Here is a 20,846-nt window from a genome sequence, read left to right as displayed (position 1 = left end):
ACTGTAGTTAGAAAGTGTATCGTTTAAGGCTGTTTCCTTATTTTCTGTCTGAATGAGCTACCCATTGGTGAAAGTAGGGTACTAAAGTCTCCTACTAGTAATTGTATTGCTACTTCTCCTTTTAGCTCTTTTACCATTTGCTTTATTTATTCACCCAACATAAGGGTACCTAAATATTTATTTACAAATGTTATATCCTCTTGTTGGACTATCATTATGTAATGCCTCTTTTGTTTGGTAACACTGAATACTATGCTATGGACAAAAAAAGGCATATGCCACTTTTAAGAGAGTAGCACTAAGAACATTTCTAAGTCATGAGCACTAACTGGAGAACAGCTGGTCAGGAAAGTGTAGTCCCAGAGGGACCTACCTGTGCTCATAGTCTACTGTGCAATCTTGGCCTAATTACCACTTTTCCAGGCCTGGGTTTACCCATCTTTTAAGATATTAGAGGATTTTCCTCTTTTAAAATTCTATGAAGTACTACTTATTTTACAAACCTAGACTACCTGTGACAGATGGCATACTTAAGGAATTATTTTTAAAAAACCTTTTTTATTATCCCTTTCAAGAAATGCAAGTGGAGCCCTATAATACCACATGCTTGAAAGGTTAGTACAAAGACCAGCCCTGTTTGTTTGTGCTGCCACCACAGCTGCAGAGAGGAATGTCAGGCAATTTTGTTTCAGTCATTTTGATGGCTGCAGCAGGGAACATCTTTAGGCCAGCTTTAAAAAACTGAGTTAGGGTAAATAAAACAGGAAGCTGTATGCTCTTCATTAAGACTCCATTGGTGCTGCTGAGCTCCTGCTCCCAAAAGGGCCACTAACAGATGAATTTCTTGTATTGCTGAGAACAAGCCTCTCTCGTCTTCCAAATGCTTCATTTACTAAAACATAAATAAATGGTTAAGAAGCTACCAGATCAGAAAACTAAGACCCTATAATATAAAAAGAGACTAAAATGTAGACATGAGCAATGAGGTTCTCTATCTACCCTGTGGTGGAGATCTTGTTTTGAAAAATATATATTTAGCACTTTATAAATGGGTAAGTAACCAGCTCAAAAGTCCAAGATAATGTTCTGAAGTTTTAACTATGTTTTAAATTGGTCCTTTTTTTAATACTTTGCCTTGTCCTGGATTTATCAAATCCACCTTGATAACAGATGTCCAAGCCCTTATAACAGTGACTCTATCCTTCCCTTATTGTACTTCTGATTGTTTCCTACCTTCATCTTTCTCTGTATCATGATCAGAATAGAACTTTGTGGATTTAGGACCCCAGTGGAGGGAAGAATCAGTAAGTAATAGAAGGGAACAGAGTGGCCCCTTCAGGAAAGCTGGATTTTCTAGGAAGTAGTTGAAAAAAGGCAGACTTATTCACACTGGGAAGAGGAGGGCCATTCTTTGAGACTACACTATATATCCTTCCAGCTTTCCAATAAAATCTTTCGTTTTTAAAATTCAAATTTTGTCATAAAGATATTTAAAAATTATCTACATTTAAAGTGTGAAGACAAATTTATTTGTGAACATGAACATTTCCAAATTACAATTTGATCTTATCTGTTTCCTAAGCAGACTGTACTAGAGGATGAACACTGGATCCATCTTTGTTATCTCCTTAATGTATTCAAGCCACAGATTCTACTACTTTAGCTCTTATACAACTCATCCAGAAAAAGCAGGAAATTAAGATTCTTACCTGAAGAGATTGTGCTTATATCCCAGACCCGAAGCCCTTCTTTCTGACCTCCAAAAGCATAAATAAATGGTAAGTCAGGGCAACAGGAAGAACAGAAGAGAACTCCCTGAGAAGAGAATACAAAGTCAGTGATTTCAGTCTTTCCAGAAAGCTCTAATCTTGATCCCTACTCCTGTCTACAAGAACCTATGATTGGAATGGTTACTCAAAACCAACTCACCAGAATCCCTTTCAAGGCTCTTGCAAAGGTAGTCACAGTCAAGTTGGAAGGGCTATCTCTACAATACAAAGCTGGACAAGTTCAGCATGATGGACATTCCGGGAGGACAGGTGTATGCTCTGACCACTCAGGTCTCTCATCTCCACTGTCATTCTAATAGGGACCTCCTGATTAATCTAATCTGCTAAATATTCCCATAATGATGCTGATAGCAGATGTCATTATTCAATCATTTAAAATTTTTAACTCTATTACAACATTTGCATCATAGAAAATACAAAAAAGTATAAAAATCACTCTGAGATAACCAGCTGTTCATGTTTTGGGACAGGGTCTTCTAGATTTAAATATAAGCATTCAAAGACTTAAGTATTTAAATATATGCATGGAATGATGCTATAAAAACTGCTCTGTAACCTGCCTTTTCACAAAAACTGCTCTGTAACCTGCCTTTCTACAAATATTTATATATATACATACATATATATAATTTTAAACAGCTGTGTGCAGTGTTCTATGTCTGCAATTTAAATTTTATAATTTAGTGCCTGGCATACAGTATATGCTCAATAAATATTTGATGAATGAATTATTGAATTCCAGTTACTTCTAAAACTCTTGCTACTATGTAGTAATCAGTGTAGTAAGAACTAGTTATACAAAGAAGTAGGTGATAAACTGACCTCAACCACTATGGTGCCCTATAAAGGTTCAAGATTTCCTGGGATGGTCCTGATTTTAATTTTAAAAAATTGTGGAACTTATGGTTACCTGGGGGGAAAGGGGGAGAGGGATACTTAGGGAATTTGGGTTGACATGGACACAGTGCTATATTTAATATGGATAACCAACAAGAACCTACTGTATAGCACAGGGAACTCTGCTCAGTACTATGTAACAACCTAAATGGGAAAAGAATTTGAAAAAGAACAGATACATGTGTATGTATAACTGAATCACTTTACTGTATACCTGAAACTAACATTGTTAATCATCTGTACTCCAATATAAAATAAAAAGTTAAAAAAAAAAATGTGGCCATTCCACTTGTGTCCTTGAAAACCACCCCCTCATCATCCTTGTTTTTCCCAGCAACTGTTAATCATGTGAGTTGGAAAAGGAACCAGCTAGTCATTGATTTCTCCCCAAACTGTCCTAAGTTATAAAACTTGCACAAATTTGACTAAGCCCCAAATTAACCTCCCAACAAATCCATATTCTTTAGTGCAATGATTCCTAGAGAAAGACAAACGACACGACAGATCAGAAACAAAAAAACCAAGATGCCCAGGGATATTCTTACCATTTTCATGTCCCTAGAGTGAACTAGGCTTGGCCTATCTCCTAATATGTCCCAGATCTTCACATACTTGTCCGCTGATGCAGTCACAAGACAGCCCTTGATTTGACTACTTAGATCAAGACCTAGAGGAAGATAAGTTCAGAGACTCTCACTTTGAAATAAATTTACTTCATCATAGGTTAATAGAGACGAAAGAAACAGTATTCTTGCTCACCAGAAATTTCATCATTGTGTGCATTAAGTGTAAAAATTGGCTTATCTGAACGTGCATCCAAATTATATACAAAGCCGTCATCTGTACTGGCCTGGAAAGAGTAAAAGATGGGCAAGGTAATATTACATGACAATAAAATTTAGCAATGGGTAAACAGTATAAATCATTGTGAAAATCAGCTATGTACCTGACTTACCTGAAGAGCTTATTACAAATTAACATGGACATAAAGAATTTACTTGTGGATAAGTCGAGTTGGTTCTTACAAGGACTAGTTTAGCTAACATGTCTATTAGGCAGTTGGATATGAGTATGAAGCTGTGGTAGTGATACAGACTGCAGAGATATGGAAGCACAGAGGCAGAAGTTACATCCATTGAGAACAGGGGATACACCCCGGGAGTGTATAATTAAGAGCACTGTGTTGAGGACAGAGACCTGGAGAGCACAGCCACTTATGGTAGAGGCTGAGGAGGAGCTCACAGAAGTAAGAATCAAAGAGGGAGGAGGGAATGACAGTGTTAAAGAAGCCAAGGAAAGAGGGGTTCTGAAGAAAGGAGTGACAATGCTGTCAATATTTTGGCAGAGATTTAATCAGATAAGGACTGAAAGGCAGATTACAGTTCCACTTTGAAGAAAGGAAGAGAAAATTTTGAAGGAATTAAGAGACCTAGTCAAGGACAGGAGACAGAAACTTGAGCCTATATACAGGCCAAGGGCAATAGCCAGGACAGGAAAAAGGGAGGGGAAAAAAGGACAACTGATGCAGTCTTGAAGGTGGAGCTGCAGATGGGCATAAAAACAGAAGAGGGAGATCCCATCCTTTGAGACTGGAGGGAAAGAGGTAAGCCATTCTGATTACTTTCCATTTCCCTAAATGTTTGTGAATTTAGTACTGATAACCATTTGTTAGCAAATAACCTCAGGAAATACGTGTGCCTGCCTGTGAGAGCCAAAGTACAGTACAACATTCAAATATAACGGGGACTTCACTCCTGGTAACTAAGATGAAATCTGGCTTAAGGGAGCTCAGCTGGGAACTGCATGCAACTCCACACAGAGGAGATTAAATGTTCCCACAAGTGCAGGAAACTTATTAAAATTGTTCACATATTTTAAGAAAGCTGTTTTTTAAAGAATTCCTTTCCTCATTTACAAAGCACTACATATTTGCTTTAGGGAAATTAGGCAATATATGGATGTATCACAATTTCTCTAATTAATCTTCCCTTCTGGATGAAAGCTGGGATTTTATTTTTCCATGGATTGAAATGTCAGTGGCATCTTTGGATCCTACATGGAAAACTGTTATCCTACAGATATTAAGGGTATTTACAAAATGATCGTAAACTTTCTATCTGGGAGATGGTGGTATATTAAGTGCTATATTAGTTAAATAGGCTAGCATTTGCATCACTGGAGCTCCATTTAAGTACTAATATATAAATAAAGGAATTTTTTTTTGGACTGCTTTAACCATTAAAAAACAAAAAATATTAGTCATGCTTAGTATTTCAAAGTAATTTTAAAATGATCAACTAATTACAACTAATAAAATGTGACACTTTGATATGATTGGAAATTAGCAAAATCATTTACATGTTTACCGTCTTTTTGTGGCAAATCCACTGTTCTCTTATTAAAAATATATTTTTGTTTTTAAAGAAGACCCAAACCCAAATACTTCACTCTGTTAATACAGAAAAAGCTTTTCAGAGATTCTCTCTACAATGGAAGTAAAGAAAAAAAGTCATTAATAACCTGATAAACGAACAGTGATATGCACACTCTTACCAAAAAATGACAAGGTGAAAAGTGATTCCAAGTCACTCTCTCGATCTGCCCACTGAATCGCCACATTCGATGGCTTTCCTCTGGACTTCGGCAGTCATACAAAGCCACCGACCTGGATGTGTTCAGGCAAAGTTAGGGTTTTAAGGGTTCAACTTTCCTGTATGTTTTAATTTATTTTTAATGAAATGGTAATAAAACACCACCATGAAATCAAGATCCAATTATTTAAAGCCTATTTTAAGTAGAAAAATCAACTCATCTAAAAGTAGAAGAGTTGATTTTTACTAATTGGTGGACTCTGGTCCTGTCACTTGAAGACACTGGTAGCTCTGGATGTCACAGTGGCCTTGACCTCCCCCAGACTGAATCCTCTACTTCCAAGATGAATCCTCTCTATTTCCAAAAGAATGGGACAATTTCTAATTTCCCCTTCCCCAGTAGTGCTCAGAGCCAGATAACTCACATCTCAGCCACATTTACTGTTTACAAGCAGGCTACTGTGTTGGGGGAACTGATAAATAGACTTTTGCAATTTTTGCATGAATCCCAACTAAAAAATGTAAATATAGGACTCTTCAAAAGGGTAAGGAATCAAAATAAAGACTGCAAGTTGGTTTCTGTTTCTACTAGCTACCTCTCCCCTACCTTCACACCCAATCTGTAAAAAGCACACATATGACTGGAAACCCCCCTGTGGTTGACCATAGTGGTCCCAGTTCTTCACTTCTCCCTACATCCATGCCTTCTGTCAGTGATCTGACAGTTCCTCCCCTAAAGGCAGAGTTCATTTCCCACTCCATGTGATGTCTATTTTGGCCAAGAGTAAGACAGACGTATATTAGGTCTGAGCTCAGGTCTTAAGAGGCCTTGGTGTCTCTGCTTGTACTCCCGACCTTGCTATGGCAACACGTGTGGGCCAGCCCGCTGGTCCCAGGAAGATGTGAAACACGAGGAAGGAGAGCCAGGTCTCCAGACCCAGCCTGAACAAGCCAAGATTAGCAGAGCTACCAGTTGAATCTAGCCTCGATTAGCTCAACCCTGCAGGTGATAAGAAATAAATGTTCACTGCTTTAAGTCACTGAATTTTGGGATGGCTTATTTCACAGCAATGTCTAACTCATACACCTGCTAAAAAAAATCAAAGTAGTTGCTAGTTAGGAACTACATTATAACAGAACCATATTCCCTTGCAGATTGAAAGGATCAAGTTGAAAGGACAAATAAGTAGTCCTACAAATTTAAACACATCGATGCCTCAGTAATAAATTCTACCTGAGCATCAAGCGACACTTTCTGAATTAGTTCAAGAGGATAAAAACGACAGCGATAACTCCTGAAATGCTTTCTTACTTATCATATGATCCAGAAATCAGAGTCTGTGCTTCAAATGGATGAAACTGGAGAGTCTGGACCTAAAAAGAAGAAACATAAATGAATAGACCAATGTTTGTTTTGGTTTGGTAAAACTGCCTTATACTTGGTGAGACTCAATCTGGCAGTGTTTCTACAGGTTTTTCCCTTTGAAATGTAGTACTATTTAAAGAAATGTAAATGTACTGCATAATCAAAAGGACAAAACATACTTCTGAATAAAGGCTGACACTTAAGAGACACAATGCAGCACTACCCAAATTGTGCTTGGCAGTATACCTATGTCCCTCATGCTAAACTATAATCAGAAGAAAAAATGGGAGCTGTCAAACTTACTGGGCAACTCCACACGTTCCGGAAGTTTCACAATGTACATTAGCACATTAGATCCCTGGGTTCTGTAGTAACATCTGTTAGATTCTTTAACCCCATTTGGTGACTGATACCCCTCATCCCTTTTTAGGGGCCTCTGTAAAAATGCTGCAAAGCACTAATGTTCCTAGTCACTTCACCTTTCTGCACCCATTTTTGCATCTCTCAGGTGGGTAATTATAACTATCACGAAGGGCTCTGTGAAGGATCCAGTGAGATGGCATGTCAAAGCACTTTGTAATTCACAGAAAGCCATATATAAATGTTTGGGATTATTTGTAGTCAACATATGTCTCAGATTTTTTAGAATCCCTTTTATCCATTAAATCACCATACCTTGTCTGTATGTACGGCAAGGCTGGCTGCTGGTTTCCCCAAGGACATATCCCACAGGATAACAGTGTTATCAGCTGATGCACTGGCCAGCACATTTCTGAGAAAGGAAACAAATCAGGTAATCTTTTAAAAATCAAGAGGATTACATGTAAGAATTCCATTTACAATACCATCAAAAAGAATAAAATACTTAGGAATAAATTTAACAAAAGAAAAGTAAGATTTTTAATATACTGAAAACAAAGATTGTTGAAGGAAATTAAAGGTATCTAAATTAATGGAAGGTCATTTCATGCTCACGGACTGGAAGGCTTAACATTAAGACAGAAATATTGCCAACTACAGACTGATTTACAGATTCAACCACAATCCCAGCTGACCCTTTTGCAGAAAACTGAATGCTGGTTTTAAAAACTGATATGGAAATGCAAGGGACCCAGACTAGTCAAAATAATCTTGAAAAAAGGAGAGCAAGTTGAAAAGTTCACAGTTCCTGATTTCAAAACTGACTGAAAAACAACAGTAATCGTAACAATGTGGTACTGGCATAGGACAGACATACAGAATAGAAAAGTCCAGAATTAAACCCTCAAATTTATGTTCTTATGTTCACTGGTTTTTGACAAGGGTGCCAAGAGTATTTATGCTTAGTTCAATGGGGAAAGAAACAGTATCTTCAACAAATGACTCAGGGTCAACTGGATATTCTACAGCAAAAAAATGAAGATAGAGCCCCACCTCACACTATACAAAAAAAGGGATTCAAAATAGATCACAGGTCTACTAAACATAACAGCTAAAACTCTAAAGCACTCAAAAAAAAAAAAAAAAACCCAAAATACCCCAGGTATAAATCTTCATGACAATGGGTTAGGCAATGGTCTTAGATATGACACCAAAAGCAAAAACAAAAGAAAGAAACTGGATATCATCAGCATGAAAAACTTTTGTGATGCAAATAAGACTACCTAGAAAGTGAAAAAACAACCCACTGGAGAAAATATTTGTAAATCATATATGTGATAAAGTGCTTGTATCTAGAATACATAAAGAACTCTCAACCAAAAAATAAACAGACAAACCCAATCAGAAGATGGGCAAAGGATCTGAACAGACATTTCTCCAAAGAAGATATACAAATGGCCAATGAGCACGTGAAAAGATGCTCAACACCATTAGTCATTAGGGAAATGAAAATCAAAAAAATGGGAGACCACTTCATATAGGATCTCTATAATGAAAAAGATAGACAAGCGCTAGCAAGATGTAGAGAAACTGGAACCCCCCTACATTGCTGGTGGGAATGTAAATGGTAGAGACACTACCACATGACCTAGCAATTAAACTCTTAGGTATGTATCCAAGGAAATGAAAACATATGTCCATGCAAAAACTTGTTCATGAATGTTCACAGCAGCATTATTCATAATAGGCAAAAACAAACTAAATGTCCATTAACTGGTGAATGGATATACAAAATGTGGTATATCCAATACAAGAGAATATTATTCAGCAATAGAAAATGAGGTACTGATAGATGCTGCAACATGGATGGACCTTGAAAACATTATGCTAAGTGACAGAAGCCAATTCAAGCAAAACCCAAACAACTGCCTGTAGCCCGGCAGCAAGAGGTTCATCTGGGGAAGCTTTGAAAATAAAAACAAAAACACCAACAGATTCTTGGGCCCCTGCTCCAGAACAACTGACTCAATCTTGGGGGATTAGAGACTAGGAACTTGTACCTTAAAGGGTTACCCAGAAGTTTCTGATTTGCAGCTATGTTTGGGAAATACTAACCTAAACAACTTTCTCAGGTCCATTTCCCCAAATAGTCGTAACTCTGAAGAGGTCTGAACACAAACAAGATAGGATATCCTTCAGTTAAGCCAGCACTCTGGGATCTTCCTTAGAATGCTCATAATTATAAAGTGTCCAGTGTAATAGAAATGCTTTAAAAAAAAAGTGCCCTGGGTAATCCAGTTTGTTCTTACCCCCTTAAGTAAGCTGTACTCAACCTAATGCTTACCTCCCTTGCCTTAGCAGCCCCTCAAACCAACTACACTATTAGGAAAATGGCCCCTTTGCATAATTGTTGTTTAAGGATAAGTAAAATATGTGGATGACATGCAAAAGAATTAAGGTGAACCCTTACCTTACACAGTATAGAAAAATTAACTCAAAATGGATCAAAGACTTAAGAGCTAAAACTATAAAACTTTTAGGGGAAAATCTTCATGACAATGGATTTGGCAATGATTTCTTGGCTATAATACTAAAAGCACAGGCAACAAAAGTAAAAATGAACTGTACTACATCAAAATGAAAAACTTCTGTGCATCAAAGGACACTTCAATAGAGTTAAAGGCAACCAATCGAATGGGGGAAAATATTGGCAAATCATAAATCTCATAAGAGATTAACATTCAGAATATATAAAGAACTCACACAACTCAAAAACAAAAAACCAAACAGCCAATTGAAAAATGGACAAAAAGACTTGGATAGGCATTTCTCCAAAGAATATATAATTATGGCCAATAAGTACTTGAAAAGATGATCAACAGCACTAATCATTACGGAAATGCAAATCAAAACTGCAATGAGGGCTTCCCTGGTGGCGCAGTGGTTAACAATCCGCCTGCCAATGCAGGGGACACGGATTCAAGCCCTAGTCCAGGAAGATCCCACATGCCGCAGAGCAACTAAGCCCGTGCGCCACAACTCCTGAGCCTGCACTCTAGAGCCCACAAGCCACAACTACTGAAGCCCGCACACTCTAGGGCCCATGCTCTGCAACAAGAGAAGCCACCGCAGTGAGAAGCCTGCGCACCACAACGAAGAGTAGCCCCTGCTTGCAGCAACTAGAGAAAGCCCACGCACAGCAACGAAGACCCAACACAGCCAAAACTAATAAATAAATAAAAATAAATAAATTTATATAAAAAACTGCAATGAGATACTGCATCACACCTGTTTGGATGGCTATTATGAAAACAACAATAACAAAAACAGAAGGTATCAAGTGATGGAGAGGATGTGGAAAAACTGGAACCCTTGTGCACTGCTGGAGGGGAGGTAAATGGTGCAACTGCTGTAGAAAACAGTATGGTGGTTCCTCAGAAAGGTAAACATAGAACTACCATTAGATCCAGCAATTCCATTTTTGGCTATATATTCAAAAGAACTGAAAGCAGGGACTCTAACAGATACACATAAACCCACATTATTTATATCTGTGTCAATAACAGCAGCATTATTCACAAAAGCCAAGAGGTGGAAGCAACCCAGGTGTCCATCAACAGATGGATAAACAAAATATGGCATATACGTACAATGGAATATTATTCAGCCTTAAAAAGGAAGGAAATACTGCCACATGCTACAACTTTTGCTAAGTGAAGTAAGCCAGTCACAAGAGGACAAATGCTGTATGATTCCACTTATAACAGGGAGACGCAAGAGGGAGGAGATATGGGGATGTATGTACATGTATGGCTGATTCACTTTGTTATAAGGCAGAAACTAACACACCACTGTAAAGCAATTATACTCCAATAAAGATGTTAAAAAAAAAAAGAGGTACCTGGAGGAGTCAACTCATAGAGACAGAAAGTAGAACGGTAGTTACTAGGGCCTGGGGGGAGCAGGAAATGGGGAGTTACTGTTTAATGGGCATATAGTTTCAGTTCTGGAAGATGAAAAGGTTCTGGAGTTGAATGGTGGATCGTTTTGCACACAATGTGCAAAAATGTCCAATGAACTGTATACCTAAACGTGGTTAAAATGGTAATGTTACATATATTTTACCAGTTAAAAAAAAAAATATATATATATATATAAAGAACACGTGGATGAGATGTGAAAACTAAATGAAACGAGAAAAACGTCTTCCCTGAAGAAACAATTCTACTGCACCACTGGCACTGCAGTACATACTGCTTTTTCCCAGTGGTGTTGGAGAGGAGGGCACTTGGTCCCCAAATATGTAATGAGCATCTACTAAGTGAAGAGCTGGCAGGTGATGCTGGGGGGTGCAAGGATACAGACAGCAGAGCTCCTGCCTTCCAGCAGCTTGTACTGCAGGAAAAGAAAATAAAACATGGACACAAAGATGTGAAACTCATAATGTAGAGAGATAAGCGTAGACAGGAGGTAAAACCACGCTGGTTACCGTCTTTAACAGTCCTGCAAATGGTATTTTTTACCTGATCAGCTTATTCCAAGAAAGGTCAAGGACAGCATCGGTATGCCCATCTGCTGAGGAATTCTGTAATAATTGTTTAATTACTTTTGGTATTAAAGTACACCCCCAAATAAAATTGGTATATTAATTTGAAAGATTCTTTAAACCTTATTTTGATTTTAAGTAAACTTGCCCAAATATCTAGGGAAAGAAACACCTTTTCCTCCTCTTACTTGAGAGACGTGATAAATGTTCTTTACAAGGAAGAAACTATAGTAGTTCTTAACCTAGGTGCTATAATTCTACAAGTCAATCCTCACCCCACCCATCTCTCCCCCACCAAAAACCTGACAGTTTTCAAAGCTACAGGAATACATGGATATTTAGAATTCAACGTACTCAAGGCTAAATAGAAATATTTTAAAAGTTCAAAAATAGCATTTTAGTGTGAACAGCTACTCTCTATGAAGGAAGATCATAACCTTAAGAGTAATTTGTTTTGTGTAAGGATGGATAACGTGCCAGTGGAGGTTTTATATAATCAGAAGTCAATTTTTCTTTGGATGGGCTTTTCAAAACTAGAGTAACTTCATAATTACCTGTCCTATTTCACCAAAAGTGTCTAACTGAGAAAGTGCATGTTCCCATCCCCCGTCCCCAGCCCCACAAACCTCCTCTCTGTTTGTCATCAGAGTTTAAATATCTATTAGCTTGTTTACCTTCTTTCCTTTCTTTTTCTTCTTTTTTGATAGCTTACTTCCAAGTGTAAAGACTGGCTCCAAAGAGTCCACTATATCAAGGTCCCACACTTCAATAACGGGGGTCATGTTTCCCACAGCAATGTAATTTCCTACAGGAGGAGATGATATACTTATGATTTAAAATACAACTCCTAATGAAATACATTACACTTCAGATTAACTGAGTCATGGCTTAGAGCAGTTTCTCTCAAACTTTCGTATGTGTGTACACCACCTGAATGTTGTTAAAATGCAGATTCAGTTTCAGGTCTTGGGTGGGGCCCCAAAACTGCATTTCTAACTGGCTCCTAAGTGATGGCAATGCTGTGCTGCCGTCCTCAGACCACAATTTGAATAACAATTTGAATAACAATTTGAATATCATGAATGTGAACAAGCTTTGCAAACAAGATGTAAGGTACGACTATTAACAGTTTTTATCCTTGTTAAGAAGTATGCAGGGGCAACTAGTACTGTGCAGCTATGGCCAAAGGGACTAACACAAGAGCCCAATTCTTTCTTCATTTTGGTTTACCTTGATGTTTTCTGAAAAGGGTCATGCACTAAACTCTAGCTGGTAACATCAGACACACCATGCCAGTTTATAGGTTTGGGTTTTTAGGAGACCTTCACACAGTTCTGCAGACCCAAAGCTTCCAGGCCCTGTCCTTCTGCCTATAGTGGAGCAGCAACCTCCTTAGCCTGTCCAAAGTCTGGAGACACACACCCAAAACAATTAAGTGATTGTGTTTGGAGAACTATATAACTTCATAAAATAACATTAACTTCATAAAACATCAATAATTATGAAAACATTCATACAAAATAGGTAACTTATGTGGCTAGGAAAAACACATAGGAGTAGAACCATTGAGCAATCTCAACTTTTCTAATTACCAGTTGAATCATCTGGGCTAGGATCAAAATTCAGCCATTCCACACTCAAAGGGTATGCAGACAACAGGATATCATGGTGGACATAAAAAGAATCTTCTTCTTGATTATAAACTGAGAAGATTGGGAAAAGAGAATTTATTACATCAGAATAAGAAATCATATCCCACTCAAAAGAAAAGATTCTCCCTTTTAAACCTATGGGAGACACTTGCTTAAAGTGAGACATATTTTATGACATTAAAGACATTCCAAAGTATTTATTGCTAGGCAAAAATTTTTCATGTCAAATATATTCCCAGCACCTGGTGTGCCCCAAAGGGGAACAGGAACACTGAGAGAGAATTGACATCTGCCTCAATACTCCATCTGCATGCTCCCCGGCTAAAATGGTCCTACCTGCTGGTTCACCAATTACAGAAAACAAACGAGGTCTCCATAAGAAGTACTTCATTATTATTTTATCTTTTAAAGGTCTATCTGGTCATAAGTAAAGAAGAACAAATCAGCACTGGAGAGAAATAACTCATATTTAGAAGTCTAAATGCCTGTCAAAAACTGCTTCTTTAATATTTATTGTTAAAATCAATAAGAAGCCTTTTAAAAATTATATAATGAAACACTGATAAAAATAGAGCCCAAGTAGTCAGAAATTTCCCCCAATATGTTTTTTACTAGAAAGAAGCAATGTTAAGATAAGCTAAGGATTTTTTAAAAATTCTTCGGACCACTGCATCTGGGACAGATCTTGGGATCAGCAGATTCCATGTAATGCTCTATCACATCACGTTATGATCAGAATGTGTTCAAAATGATTAGGTTGTGGCCCTGCAAGAACCTCAACTATGGTCAATGTACTCAGCTTACATTTTAAATAAAAATGATGATGATGCCTTAAAATAATCTTCTTTTAACCATGTCAGATTATTATTCAGATTTGATTTAGAGTGCAATTTTGAAATTATTCTTGAACAGAGATACACTAGGTAATCTGGAGATTCACACCAAATCCAAGTAAAATATATCATTAATGACCTAATCTAGAACAACGTAGGAATACAACTGCTTTACTTCAACTTCTCAGCTCCTGTCTAAGGCTCACGAGATTCAAAGGAATGACTACAGTAAATTCTCAAATAAGAATGCATAAAAATCAACGATGACAAACCGTAATAGTTGCAATTTTTTGAAATTAGATTTGGTGTTTTAAAAATTCCATCATCATGGTTTACACTTGAAATATGTAAATAGTTCAAAGATAATTAGGAGAATAACTTCACATTGACGTATTTGCTATTTAAAGCCTTTTTGACTTTATAAATAGATCACAATGGGCCACGGAATAAAAATGGCCTGATTGATAGTCTTCCTGAGGGCAGTCTTGAAGAAATTCAAGCTAAAAAATGGAGTAAAACATTAAACCCAAGGGTTTTAATTTTCAAACTGTGTTTCCTATAAGAAAAGGCATTAGCCTATTAATCTCTTTAAAGCTTCAAAATTTTAAGACAGATGAACAGAAGAGTGTTGGGGAAGGAGAGTATCTGGGCACGAATGGACCTGTCTGAGGACATGTGCACACAGGAAGGGGCAAAAAAAAGAAAAAGGGAAAATATGGTGGCAGAATATTCCAGATATCTTAAAGGTCTATTTTAAGAAAATAGTCATTAATGTTTGTTGAATTAATAAATATCAACATTAAGAAATATCTGATTTAAGAATTCCAATAAAAAAGAAAAATTCAAATCATTGCCTACTTCAGATTCAAAGTACAGCTGACCCTTGAACAATGCAGAAGTTAGGGATGCTGACCCTCTGCACCGGAGAAAATCCCTGTATAACTTATAGTCCACCCTCTGTATCCCAACCAAACTCGCATCGTGTAGTACTGTAGTATTTACTATTAACAAAAGTCTGCATATAAGTGGATCTATGCAGTTCAACCCCGTGTTGTTCAAGGTTCAACTGTATTCACCTCTGGCTTTAGTGCAAACATTCTCTGCATCGAGAAAGGTGACCAAAATGTTTTGGTCTCTGAAGAAAAATGTGGGCCTCTATGCTGAAGTTTTATGAAAAGAATAAAATGTTTTGCAAAAGAGGATCTATTTGAAATGACTCTGAAAAAAAGCAGGATAAATTATATTGAATGTAATCTTTGCCACATAAAGAAAAAACAGCCAGAAAGCAAACTGGAGTAAAGAGCCAGGGTAAAAAGTTACCCTACGCTAATGAGATTTTAATTTTTTCTTGCATTTTAAAATAGTTTTACTTCCAAGTTTTCTCCATTGAGGGGAAAAAGTTAAAAACTGGCAAAAATGTTTAAACAAAAGATTTTATAAACCCAGTTAGAACCTTCCAGGTGACCTATTTCCATAAGTAAAGTCAAGTACCAAACTAACACATTGGACTACACATGCCCAGGCACAATAACCAGGAAGTCTGATTTAACTAGGTAACCAACTTAAATGAAATACAGAAGGCTCTGGTGCTTAGAAATCCATAATATTTACTATGATGGTTATTTTAGTATCACTTAAGTAGAAAACTTTTTAGTAAGGGATGTATCCCACTTACCATGTACCTCTAAATTGCACTGGTCCTGTTCAGCTCTGCCACAAACTATGAGATTGTCATTGGGCTTAATCAAGAAATCTTCACGTTCGTACTGCTCCTAAGTGGAGAGAGAAAAAGTCATTAACTAGAATCAGATATTTGGGAAGGTTTTTCAAACACTTAAGGAGCATAATTAGAAAAGCCATATAGATATTTACCGTATCTTTCAGAGTAACATAAGGATCTTGATCATTACTCCCATAGACTGTAAGACCCAAAAGAGATTCACCAAGAGTTTCAGTATCTGTAAGAATTCATAGAACAAAATGAATAAAACAGTCATTTTGACAAAAGCATTTTTCCTAAGGCATCCCATCTTTAGACTTAGATCCAACCATCTATTTCATAACTAACACTGGATCATCCACAACTGGGAAAGGAAATAGTGGATAATAATAAATAGGAGTTTAAAAGCCATTTATATTTGGCCCTGGAATGCACATCTGATCGTCTTGGAATACACAATCTTCCATTAAAAGAATCAAATCAAACCAAGAAACTCCCTTTTAGAAAATGTTAGAACTCTACTCAGATCCTCTAGTTTGCTCCTTGTACTCATTATTCAAAAGTGCTACAGAGAGGTGGCCTCGCAGACCTGGAAATAAATAAGTCCCTAAAGCACTGGTATCAACACAATGAAGTAAGGGTTGCTTGGTCAAATAAAATTGAAAAATAATGAGTCTCATAAAGTTAAATAGGTTTCTTTATTGCAAGATGTCTCATAACCACTGATATGCTAACTTGCCTAATGAATCTGCAAGAGAGGATACTACATGCCCTTTTCACCAAACTTATGGCATTCTTTTATGGCATGTCTGCAAAGATGACATAGAGTAGACCCCGAATAACATGAAACTCAGAAGAAGGAAGATACTCTTAATTTTCAGGAGAAGCTACTTTAAGGAGGGAGGGCTAATACGTCTTAAACATCTGACAGGCAACAGAGAAGGGAATTTCTACTGGATGAGAAAGACAGAGTCAATACTCTGCAGGGTATAGAGAGCATCAGGGAGCAGTGTCTGAATGGCTTTTCTCCAGGCTGGTTAGCTCTTCTTTCTCTGTATTCCCATGGCCTCTGTCCTAGTAGGATGTAGGATGGAAGCCAACCCAGAGGGGCCCATAACCCAGAGTCCAATGGAAAAAACTATCCCCTGCATCTAGTGAAGTACACTGAAAAGCATGAAGGCTTTAGAGCCAGAGAATGTTCAAACCTCAGCTCCATTAATCACCAGCTGCATGATACTGGCAAAGTTATTTCATCTCTGTAAGCCTGTTTTCTCTTCTGTAAAATGGAGGTAATAATTCCTCTCTCATTGCAGGTGAAGAAAAATGAATTACAGATTATCATAACCACTACTTGCAATAAAACATACCATACTAACATTTTTTTGTTTTTTAAATCTTTTTTTTGCGGTACGCGGGCCTCTCACTGCTGTGGCCTCTCCCGTCACGGAGCACAGGCTCCGGATGCACAGGCTCAGCGGCCATGGCTCATGGGCCCAGCCGCTCCGCAGCACGTGGGATCCTCCCGGACCGGGGCATGAACCCACGTCCCCTGCATCGGCAGGTGGACTCTCAACCACTGCGCCACCAGGGAAGCCCCGTTTTTTAGATCTTAGAGAGCTGAACTGATTTTTTTAAATCAGTTTAGGAAACATGCTGTCTTCCTTGAGCCCGATTATTTGACTGACATAAAGGACAACAGATTCTCAGAGTAAAGCTTTGGTGGAACACTAGAAGCATGATCTAACGCACTGAGTTTGTGATTAAAAACCAGCAGAAGTGGGTGAATTCTAACCTGGGTCACCTTCCTCATCATATTTATCTAAGGCGTACTCGGCCAGCTCATCATCATCCAGCGTCCTGTCATCCTCTGGGTCGCCATCCTCCAGGGGCTCCTGAGGTCGGGCCTGGGTACGGGCACTCTGCATGCCATCTTCTGAAGGATTGCCTGTCTCCTCTTCATCACTGCCACCTTCTTCTCTATGCCAATGAAAAAACTAGTAAAAAGATCACCCAAAAGGCACCGTTCAATAACAAGACCGCCTTGTCGTCATCGTTTAAGATTTACATTTCATCTGGACTTTACTACAGGCGTCAACATCCCAAAACTTACTGTAATTTTTCCTTTGCTTCAGCAATGAGACGTTTTACTTCTTCTTTACTAAGCTCTACCTATAAAAGACCAAACATTTCATTATGATATATTTAAGGAAATCATTTTAAGCCTTTGAATTTAAAAGAAGTTTACAAACTAACATAAAAACATAGCTTCAAAAGACATCAAAAGTCAAATGGAGTTTTCACAGGTCCTTACAAATTAAGATCCTTCTCACCTAAAACTGTTAAAAAAAATCATGTTCGGTCTACCTCTCCAGTCTTTTTCAAAAAAGACAGACTTGTATAAACTGGCTTCTATGAAACCCCATCTCATTTTCTTCCACTTACCCCAACTCCTTGGCCGCTTCTCCCCATTTTTCCTGTGGATATTCCTAAACAAACCACCCTTGCCTTGGTCCTCTGCTCTTTCCCCTGGTATCCCTGCCAAGTATTCACTCATTACGCTGTCACTTCCTTGCAAAGCTCATTCATTCTCAAGACTAAAACCACCATCTCTGAACAGATTACTCCAAACTTTCCCTTCTCTAGCCCTGTATACTGTAGGTCCATTTTTCCAATTGCCTATAAGACTCTCCACTTGGACATCCTGTTCAAAACTGAAGTCATTCTCTTCACTTAAAAACTGGCATTCCCTCACCTAATCAATGCTTCAGTACCTTTTAAAAACGCCCGTATCACTGCTAAACTGTAAGCTCCTTGTCACTGTGTTTTCTGCCCATGGTAGATGATAGATGATGAATCAAACAATCATGCAGTTTGTGCTAAAAGGCCTTTAATAATGTGGAAATCCTCTTGGGTGATGACATTCTACTGTTAGCTCCAGAAACTAAAGGTTCTTAAGTTTAATCAAAAGATACTTATTTTTCTAATTTCTCTTACTGATTTGAGTTTTCCTTTCTGGGACTTTGTAGAATAAATTCAATCTCTTCTTCCTATAAACTCTTCAAGCAATGGTTCCAAATTTGTCTGCACATTAGAATCACATGGGGGAATCTTTTAACAATTTCAGGCTCTACTCCAGGCTAATTAAATCACAACACTTGGGAGCTGGTATTTTTTAAGCTCCACAAGTGGTTCCAATGTGTAGACATGTTTGGAAATCACTGTCTTCAAGTATTTGAAAGGCTGCATGTTCCTTTTAAACAACAACTCTTACCTCCTTCAATAATTTTTAATATGAGATGGTTTCCTGTCCCTATTCTACATATACCGCACTGACTGCCTACTGTGGGCCAAACACTGGAGAAACTGGTGAACAAAACAGTCTGTGCCCTGGTGAAACTGGCTCAGTAACATTGAAACAAACACTCCCCCGTCCCTATTTGTTTCATAGCATTTATTCCCACGGACAGAGTATCATATATGCACGTATCAACTCCACAAAGGCAGGGACTTTTCCTGTTTTGTTCATGCCTATCCCAGGACACTGAACAATGCCTAGTACAGAGAAAGCGCTTCCTAAGTATCTGTTGAATAACTTAACTAATCTTCTCCTCTGCTACAGACTCAGCCTCTCACTCCTGTAGGCTTTCCCTTCATGACGTGTCGCGTTTACCTCGCATTCCCACTGCCACATCAACATCTCACTTGGACTACTGCGAGAAATTCCTAATTCAACTCCCAGCCTCACGACACCGTGGTCTCCATACCAGCTTTTCTACACCACAACTTTCATCCAGTTTATTCCTCTGAACGCCGAGCGGAGGAGTGGAAAGTGGAGTTTCACATATGTGCCCCCTCTTCCCCTTATGCCTGGAAACGCACTGGGGTGGTGGGAGACGACGTGGTGTCGTCAGGAAGGCTCTGGGGGAGCTCCCCTTCCGAGCAACACCCCGCCCCCTTCCAGCCCGTGAGGTCCACGTGTTTGCGAACTGGGGGTGGGGCTGGGCTTGGGGGAAGGGACCGTGAGGAGGCGGGGCCCCCGATCCCAGGCCCAGGAGTCCTCGACCCTCGGAGCCGCAGCCCTAATCACGACAAACAGGCCACAGCGGGCCTCACCCCGTCAGTCCCACCAGCCGCGCCAGGGCCGCGCGTTCCGGGTCCAGGTCCCCAGGTGGGGCTGACTCAGGGTGCTGCAAAGAGGCCGCTACCCCTACCTCGGAGCGACCAGGCCTCACCTTGTCTGGCGTCTCTTTGGCCACGCCGCAGCGGACCCAGGCCACGCACGTCACCTGGCGGCTGCGGTTCATCGTCCTCGGCGCAGCGACGCCTCAAGCTAAAGACTTGGCCCCAACGGGTCTCGAAGCCACGCCGCGCTGGGGTCCACACGCTCCCCAACGGGCTCCAGGAGGCGCCTCGGCAGGGCAGAGGCGCGGGGCGCTGGTTCCTGTGGCGTCGGCGCCCGTTTCTGACGTCAATCGAAGGCGCCTAAACGGGAAAGGGGTGGAGAAAGGGCTGGAAGCTGAAGCAGCTGGGCGAGGAATCTGCTGTGTGGGATGATGTGAATGGGCTCTACGGGACACCTGTGACGGTGTGTGCAGGCTTCGTGGAAGCAATGACTAAATAAGTGAAAATGGAACTGTAGGGATCAGAGGCAAATTTCCACCGACCTTTATTTTGCCTCCATAGCCTAAAAGCTGACAAATGGTAGAGGTTTTAGGTTTATTTTTAAAGCTTTCTCCAAAATGAATTTATCTTTTTTTCTTTTCCTGCCGAGATGCGCGGTTTGCGGGATCTTAGTTCCCCAACCGGGGATCGAACCCCCTCTGGCAGTGAAAGCGCTGAGTCCTAACCCTAGGACCACCAGGGAATTCCCCCGAAATGAATTTATCATTTCAAGGAGATACTTCCGCCCTTTATATTTCATTACATTCTTGGATGTTACTTATATACTAAGTATACAGTAGTGGTTGTAGCTAGCAGTAGCAAACACAAAGTGCTTGATAGCGTTTTAAGTGCCTTATATTAACTTGGTTACTTAACCCTGTGTGGGAGGTCTTGCTCCCATTTTACATATGGGGAAACATTATCCTTCCC

General features: G+C 39.2%; 1 protein-coding gene across 1 annotated transcript; it reads right to left on the bottom strand.

Annotated features, from left to right (window-relative positions):
- Positions 1 to 535: 535 nt before the first annotated feature.
- PWP1 (PWP1 homolog, endonuclein) lies at positions 536 to 20,186 on the bottom strand. Its single transcript, XM_082849973.1, has 15 exons — positions 19,988 to 20,186; positions 17,866 to 17,924; positions 17,548 to 17,732; positions 15,908 to 15,993; positions 15,711 to 15,807; positions 13,143 to 13,253; positions 12,225 to 12,355; positions 11,528 to 11,589; positions 7,320 to 7,416; positions 6,591 to 6,652; positions 5,241 to 5,352; positions 3,447 to 3,537; positions 3,233 to 3,354; positions 1,710 to 1,815; positions 536 to 892 (listed from the first exon to the last, which is right to left on the bottom strand). Exons 1-15 carry the CDS (start codon positions 20,057 to 20,059, stop codon positions 783 to 785), a joined length of 1,503 nt encoding a protein of 500 aa, XP_082706099.1. The 5' UTR covers positions 20,060 to 20,186; the 3' UTR covers positions 536 to 782.
- Positions 20,187 to 20,846: the final 660 nt, after the last annotated feature.

The sequence above is a fragment of the Leucopleurus acutus genome, assembly GCF_964270905.1.
Source record: "Leucopleurus acutus genome assembly, chromosome: 11".
Lineage (NCBI taxonomy): Eukaryota > Metazoa > Chordata > Mammalia > Artiodactyla > Delphinidae > Leucopleurus > Leucopleurus acutus.
Note: the sequence above shows the minus strand (reverse complement) of the source record. Positions and strands in the feature narration are given on the sequence as shown.

Excerpts from the sequence above, each read along its gene's own strand:
- PWP1 (XM_082849973.1), bottom strand. The coding sequence starts at position 20,059 with ATGAACCGCAGCCGCCAGGTGACGTGCGTGGCCTGGGTCCGCTGCGGC. Across the intron at positions 7,417-11,527 it reads TCTTGGAATAAGCTGATCAG|AAATGTGCTGGCCAGTGCAT; the intron begins GTAAAAAATACC and ends TTCCTTTCTCAG. Across the intron at positions 1,816-3,232 it reads ACTCTAGGGACATGAAAATG|GGAGTTCTCTTCTGTTCTTC; the intron begins GTAAGAATATCC and ends TTCTCTTCTCAG.